The following is an 8,172-nucleotide window of genomic DNA, read 5'->3' on the forward strand; positions in this document are numbered from 1 at the left end:
TTTTACTCCTGGTTTAGCTTTACAGAACAAGTATGGTTAAAAGAGCATGTTGTTAATTAAGGATTAGTCAGTTCTAGCTGAGCAGGTCAGCTGTAGTCAGGAGGTGTCTCTGATAGCCTAGTTTGCCTACAGGTGTTTGTATTGCTGCTGGTAGGATATGAGAAGGATCAAACAAACAAAAAGAAACTGCCAGTGCCTGTACAGACACCAGGTGAGGCAAGCTGATAAAAAAGTAGGGAGACCCTCCTTTCTGCGAGAAAGCCTCAAGGTCAGACTTAGAGAGCTAAGGTTAGTATAAAGCTTTTGGAAGATCATTGTGCTATTCACATTAGCATTATGTTCCTGCCTGGTTTAGGTCTCAGCCACCCAAGTGGCTTTGTCCAGGTGCTACACAGCAGTCACTGGGAGCACAGACTGGCTTTATTGAAATGGACACTATCCCTGTCTGCATCTGTTTTGGCTGAGTGCAATGAAAATTGTGTCCTTTGTATATGTCTCTTTCATTAAAGATATTTTGGTTGAATTTGCTCTGCAGTGCTATCAGGGGAAAAAAAACCCCTAATATTAAAACTTATTACCTAGTCAAACTGTCCAGCTTTTTGCAAGCCTAGAACAAGGAGCTGAAATCTGCATTATAAGACTTCCAAAATCAATGCATTTAAATAGCATGCTTAACAACAGGAGAGAAACTTCAAGTCCCTAGTTATGAGAACTTTTTCCTGAGGGTATTGTAGGATTGTAGGCCTTCCCCAGGAGAAGGCTTATTCCATGATACCTCATGTCCCGGAGTTGCATTAGTATTTTGGTGTGAGTAGCTATGTGGTGTCTCTAAGGGAGCTGTCAGATCCATCACTGGATGAGAATTTATCTTCATTTTGAAATTTTAGATGTATGTAGCTTAGTGCTTCTGGTTTGCTGCATGCACCTCTATTCAAGTCTGATGCTGATGCTAAAGAGTTAATAACAAAATTTTTGGGGAAAGTATGCAGCCCTTTGAGACAGAATAGGGTTTCAGACTGTACAAAAGAACTACTGGATCTTCAGTGACAGGACTAGGAGAGAGGATGGAGATTTCCTCTGTGTGTCTGTGTCTGTATACTTCTCTGTGTACTTATAGGAGGTGTAATAATCACTGACACATTTTCTTCAGATATTGCTAATGGGTCTCATTCTTCTCTGGGTAACCAGTCCCAGCAGAGAATACGATGGTGCAAGTCAGAGCTATATCAGCTGAAGATTTGGTATCAGCAGTTTGACTTCCCGAGTTCCCCATCATCCTTGTTCCTCATCCTTCTTACATTAACAGTTAGCAGCATTTGAGAGCTTTTGATTTATTTATGGAACTGGGACAAAGTACAGAGGCAACTCTATGTTTACGATTTAGGTGATATACAAGTGATACATAACAGAAGGATGAAAAATTGCTCAAGCCTTCTTGTGGTGGTTGTGACCCAATATGAATCTCTCACATGCCAAAGTTTGAATTGCTTTCTTTGCTTGGGCAGAGTGTGCTGCTGTACTGACCCTAAAGAAGGCTCTTCAGAAGAGTCCTTAAGATCTTTTCATCACTATAGGATCTTTCCTCTGGGTTAGCTGACCTAGGGCTGGAACTTGCATTTTCACTAGGTGGGGGAATGTCTGTATACTGGCACTTCTAGAGCAGATGAAACTGTATCATCAAAGCTGCACTTTCTACCATTTAAACAGAGCCACTTCCAGATGCATAGTTCAATTCACCTCGTATGATATAAATGTGTCTTCTCTGGGACACTGTGGTGACAGTGATGTTGGAAAAGGATCACAGCTCTTTAGACTTCTGACAGATGGGATGCAAAAAAATGAAGTTAGACGCAACCAAAAGCCTCAAGCACACAATCCAGTCCTTATGACTTAACATGTCAGCTGATTCCTGGTAACTGCACTGTCTTAGCAAGCAAAAATGTGAGATAAATCCTGTTATCTAAGCCTTATCTATAGACATTTATGCAAATATGTGTTGCTTCCTATTTGTGATGGGATACAAACATTCAGAAGAAGGGTGACAGGCGCTTGGCTGATATGTGGTATCTCATGCTACAGTGACTTCTGTCAGGAATTCCCTTGCTTTACATGTGAAGAGACGATGACAGGAGGATTGGGAATATCTGCAGTCACTGCCTTGATTTCCCTGCTGATTTTCTGTGCAGAGAAATTCCACTGAGAAGTATCTGCACTCTTCTCTTCCAGAAAGTCCTGAATGGGAATTCCCACAAGGACAGGCTTGGGGGAGCATACTAGGAAGTCAGCTCTGCTCCAGCTGGCTTCTGTCCAATCCCAGTTTTCTCAGAATTCAGTGAAAAACATGACTGCAGCCCATACGGACTTGAACTAAAGCCTGCTGAGAGTTTGCAAATGGCCCTTTATGGTTGGGATTTCATTGTGGTTCTTCATTATGGATTCTGGAATATTTAATATTAGGACCTGGTCAGAACTTTGTTACCAGGTTCACTAAGACACTGATGCACAAGTCAATGAATAGGCGTATAACTGCTTTTGTATTTGGTGGGGAGGAGTCTAGGAAAAACTTTCGTTTGTAGACATGAATGACAAAAAACTATTACTTGCTTTAATAACTTTTCCCTTCCTTCCTTGGTAGCCTAATAGTTTGTAATTTTTCTGCTTGTTCATGCAGGAACTACCTCTTCAGACTTAGTCTACACAACGTTTCTCTTATTCAGGTATGTTCACTTTTCACTCTCTTATTTTATTTGACTTATTAATGAAAGTTCTGTAATATTTGATGTATATTTTCAGAAGCCTATATAGTGTAAATTTGCCCAAAGTGGTGGAGCAGGGAGAAGACAAAGTCAGAACCAGATGCTTATTCCCACTCCAGCGATAATGCTGGGGGAAAGGTTCTGCTACACTTGCCCATTTGGATGGTGCATTCTGGTTTTGATTCTTGAATATTTGGGTGGTAATGGCATCTGCCAAAAATATGGCATCTTAAGGAAGAAAGCATATAGTGTGACTGATACAGGCTTAAACACAATAATCAACAGAAACTCTTGGCTTTCTTTAGAGGTGTCAGCAACATGCCAGAGAAGGTTTTACTATTCTCATCCATCCTCATTTCAGCCCTTGTAGGCCTTTGTGAACATGGATTGTTGAGGAGCTGTGTTTTGCTGAATGCATTGGTAAAACCACGATTGGACTTGCAAGCATTCCAGAGGCAAAATGGGTTGAAAAATGTGTGTTACCATTGCCTTTACCAAGGCAAAGCAGCTGAAGTGTGAAAGGACTTGCAAATATCCAGCAGTATCAGAACTTTACTCTCACTGCACTGAATCTGGAATTGAAGGATGCAGCTAAAATTGTTAACGAAAACACCAGCTACTTATCTTTAAATAAATTAACACTTATGCTCTGGGATACTTACCATCTTCTATAGTTGCTAGGTCACCAAAGATGTATTCAGCATTTTTTCAGACAGGCTGAGAGGCCTTGCTCCCGTACCTGACCACACAAAGAAGCCATTAGGGCAGAATTGCCAGCCATTCTGATGTGCACAAGCCTCTTGCTGTTAGTAAGAGTTACAAGTATAGCTGGAGAGAAGAAAAGATGTTTAATGGTTGTAAAATGAATTGAATCTTCCTTTAAAAAGAAAACAAAGTCCAGACTTACCAATGACAACAATAAAGAGTTAGAGAAACTGCTACTCCCATTTGGCAGTGCCTTCCCTTTGCAGAGCCATATTAGCATGGCTGGAAGGTTTCCAGCGAGCACACAGGAGAGGAAAGTCTTCGTAGCTATGAGAGGTGTCACACCTTCTTCAGTACCTGTTATCACACTGCCTGACACAGCCTCTGGTGCTTGTCAAGGATCCCCTTCCACGAGACACAATTGTGAATCTCGCTCATACACTTCTGAAGTCAGGCTTGGCCCGGGCCCTTTTCAGTGCAGTGAGTTTCCTTTTCTACACTGCAAGACATGGGAAGTCTCCTTCTATGGCACTGGAGGCTGCTGTGGGATCTCCGGTTAACATAATGAGCTTAGTTCGCTCCTGCTTTCTGGGTGTATCCGGTTACTCTGCCAAAACTTTTTGCATGACAAAGAGAGCATGGAATTATGTTGACACACGTGTTGGGAATGATGGAAGTGATTGTTTCCCGACCTAATGGTTGCCTAAGTAGCTGCTTGGCTTGTCTCCATAAAGCTCATGATTCGGTTTAAAGGCACCACCTTCCCTTCGCTGTGCATCATTTTAAAGGTCGGATCAGAAAGCGAGACAAGAAATGCAAGGAACCTGCATTTAGCTCTATAGGGGTGAGAGTGCAGTTTAAGAAATAATTACAATGTTAATTTGCATTATTTTGTATCTCGTCTTTGCTTGTAAGTAAAAGACAGTGTAGCTCTTGCCAGGCCTGAATCGGGATAGTTTTTCATCTTGAGATTGTATTTTGATTTATTTCTGCTCATGCGACTTCATTATCATCCTGCCAGTGGTGCTAAATCTGCTTCGTGGTGCAGGTTTGTGCTGACAAATATCTGCTCCCTTGCATTTGTACTTCCATGAGGTGAGGGCAGAAACATGAGAAGCATTTTCTATGGAGACAGCAGAATACGTTGGTTGTGAGACAAAGTCTGGCAGTGTGAGGAATGTACCCCTCAAAGCATGGTTCAATGAAGTTTAAAGCTGTTTTTTCCTAAGTGTTCTCATGCTGTATCCTGAGGCTGCACTGTCCCTGTGGGAAAAAGGCATGACACAGAGTTTTTAGATAGGAAGTTACTGTCTTGGAATTGCAGTAGTAGACTAAAAGACAAATTTGAATATTATGTGGGCAAGTTTCTGATTAAGAGCTGTGTAAAAAAGACAGCATTACCCTATAAAAGAATTTTGATTTCAGGGGAATGAAGGAAGAGGTCGGTTTTGGGACGTGTCAGCTCTTGGGCCCCTTTATAATAAGGGGTCAATTCTTTTCCTTTCTTATCTCTCATCTGGTCTACCATGTGCTGATATTTCCTCCTCACTTAGAATTTTTTATTGGTTGTGCTGAGGTTGTTTCTCCAAGATCTTTTACATGAGAATTAGTGATCTTTTACTAGAGAACTAGCAAAAACTGAAACAGAACAAGCTCATTTTCTGCTCCACAGAACGAAATGTCCTGACTTCTCAGAGATTTTTCTTCCTCCTCTGTTTCCAAAATGTGTTTCAGAATTTCCATTTGGAACCTGTGAAGCTTTTCACCAAATGAGTTTTAGTTGCATGAGAAACTTTGGTGGTAGTTAATACTTTTGTGAAAAACATTTTTGGCTGAACTTCAATATCCCTCAGGAAGCTGAGGCCCAGGTATTTTGGGGATCATTTGTGATTTTGTCTACTTCTTTTTCTTGCCAAAATTGAAGCACCTTGTTAAAAAATTACCGAAAATCAGCATCTTGAGGTGGGGTATCCAAAACCACCTGTTAATATTGAAAACGTTGGCATGTACCACTCAAATTCTTGCAGCAGTCAAGAAGCACAATTTTAAAATGGATAATCTTCCCTAAATGTTTAACATCTCTTTTAAACAAAATCTCTGCAACATTTCATGTCCATATTTAAATTATTGTCTTATATGCATTGTAAACTCTCATTATTAGACATTTTATAGAACACTTTTTTAAAATGATGTGCACTTGGAGAGCATGCTGGTTAATTTATGCGTGGATCTGAAAGAAGGTTAGCTCCTAATCTGCAGCTTTCATGGTGAGGCCATAGAAAAGTCAGTTTCATACTGGAGTTGGTAATTAATAGAGTAGGTGGAAGGGTCATTTTAAAAACATAAGCCTTTAAGCAAATTTTAAAAAAAAGCACAATACTGATTGGGATTTCTTAGCTAGGAGCACTATTCTGGGGTGTGTGTTAAAAGCAGGCTACTTGGCTGGCATTTCATAAATCACAGTGCAGTGCCTACCCCCTGCTCACTGTGATTTTACCTGGATTCTCAGTTCTCAATTGAACTAAGTAGGAAATTATTTTTCCAACCTTTTTGAGATACAAAGATTTCCAACCTTTTTGCACTGAGATGAAAACAAACCTCTTCGACATTTTTGTAAAATCTGAAGGAGAATGAGATAGACACATGGTTAATTGGCATGCAAATACTCTGGGTCAAGTTATTTTCTGAAGTATCAAAAGAGAGCATTTATATGTGCATTTCTCTCATCTCAAACACTTGTCCTTGTTTGTTTGGGGCATCCTTTTTCCCCTTCCTCTTTCCCTTTCTTTTTCATTTTCCTTTCCTCTTTCTTCTTTCCCTTTCCCTTCTCTCTGGATCTAAGATGTCCTTCTGGACTCTCATCTGGTAAGTGTAATAGAAAATGCAAGAATTTCATAAAATATTTTGGTTTCAATTGTTTCTTTTAATGGAACATCTCCTATAAAAAAAGTTTTTAAGCAGCCCTGTGAAGTTCGTGTTTTGATATGTCAGGCTAGTGGTATTTTAAGTATTTAAAATACTTCAAGAGTCTGTACTATATTTTTACACACTGTGAATGAATAAGTAAGTGCACCTGTTGCAAAACTATTTGGAAGACATAAGTTATTTCACCTAACAAAGATTTTAAAAAATTGAGATAAAAATATGTTTTAATTGACTATTTAATATTTTTTCCTAAGGACAAAAATTGAAGTGTGGGTTAAGGACAGAGAGAGAGTGTGAGTTCCCCAGTAGTCATAAACCTGAATTAGGAGGGACTGCCTGTGGAGTTCCACACTGTCCAGTACCACCTTGGTCTACAATTACAGATCTACTGTTACCCCACTGCAGAACATGAAAATGCTACAGAACACACAACTTCATTTGCTTCTGAAATGTGGCTCCACATTTCTAAATAAGATCCCCTATATTCACATGGGCACTTTGGAGAGTGCTATCCAGTCACCAGAGCAAAACCTGATGAACTTCTCAGTCCCACTGAGGCATAAGACTTAAAACCAAGCTTAAAGTAAGTTATCAACATACTGAGGCAGTATCTGCTCTTAAATCATGATCTGAACCTTACTGAAATAAATTTCTTTCTGCTGATATTGTTGGGGTTTTGGAATGAGCATTTTTTCAAACCTGAAATAGAGATAAAACAACTCCATAGTGTCCTGTAGCAGATGAACTGCAGCCACTTATCCAGTTCATTTCTGGTAAGGATGGTTTTACTCCAGTTTTTCTCCCCTCAATCTAAGAAGCAGCAACATCCCTGCTACAGAGATGAAGCTCTTAAACTGTACAGCTGCTCCTGAAGACACACTTCCCTCTCTGCTACTCCCTGAAGGGATCTTTAACTCTGTGGCATAATCACTGGTAAATCAACAGCACGTATCAACAAAGCGTAGTTAATAATAATAATAAAACTTTGCTATCAGTCCTCAATATGTCACATAGCAACAAATGGAACAGGTTTTGTCTTTTGCACTTTGAATCAAACCGAGCATTAAATGCATTATTTTCTACTTCTTTAGAGCTCAGTAGTGCCACACTTATGTCTGCTGATGAGAAACATGCTCTGCAAGTGTATAGAAGTGTGAGGAGAGGTGGCAGAGTTTAACTTGGTTTTTCTCTGTATAGTTGAATAAAATATGATAAACAAAATCAGTGGGGAACAGTGAGTAGTATAGTTTACAGCACAAATTGTCACTCAAGTAATCTTTCCTGGTGAAAATACTTCACTGAGAGATGTTAAGGATTCACAATATGTTCATAAAGCCCTGGCACTCATCAGAAATCTTGCAAATATTAGATAAATCTTACATCCCCAAGAGTTGCTGGAGAGGCACCAGATGGGGCTTGGAGGGCCAAATTTGTACTGCTGGCTCTGCCCATGGATGCCTGAGGTAAAGTTCATCTGCCCAGTTTGTCTGCCTGGTGTTGGCTCACACGTGAAATAGGGCTGTAGCACTTCTTTATAAAGTGCTGTGGGGTTTGCCAGTAAAAGAGAGGTAAAAGTATTGTATTTCAGATTTCCTTGCAGAAACATCCTTGAGCCAGAACTGTTCCTATTTTTCAAAATATCCTTTCAAAGATCATGAGACAATTAGGCATTGATATGCAGTGCAAGTCCAGGGGTGCCCAACTTTGCTGAAGGTATTTATTTCTTCAATCTAGTTGGAATGTCAAGATTATCATCCAATTTAAAATCTAGTTTTGGAAGTAATTT

The 8,172-nt window shown here is 39.9% G+C and overlaps 1 protein-coding gene across 3 annotated transcripts in view; it reads left to right on the forward strand.

Annotated features, from left to right (window-relative positions):
• Positions 1 to 8,172, forward strand: part of SEMA5B (semaphorin 5B) — a 216,500-nt gene that overhangs the window by 112,045 nt on the left and 96,283 nt on the right. For all 3 annotated transcript variants that reach the window (XM_017740237.1, XM_017740238.1, XM_008638244.2), the window contains exon 5: positions 2,672 to 2,717. In XM_017740237.1, the coding sequence (XP_017595726.1) occupies positions 2,672 to 2,717 (46 nt within the window). The remainder of the gene's footprint in view (positions 1 to 2,671; positions 2,718 to 8,172) is intronic.

This window comes from Corvus brachyrhynchos, unplaced genomic scaffold, assembly GCF_000691975.1.
Source record: "Corvus brachyrhynchos isolate BGI_N302 unplaced genomic scaffold, ASM69197v1 scaffold126, whole genome shotgun sequence".
Lineage (NCBI taxonomy): Eukaryota > Metazoa > Chordata > Aves > Passeriformes > Corvidae > Corvus > Corvus brachyrhynchos.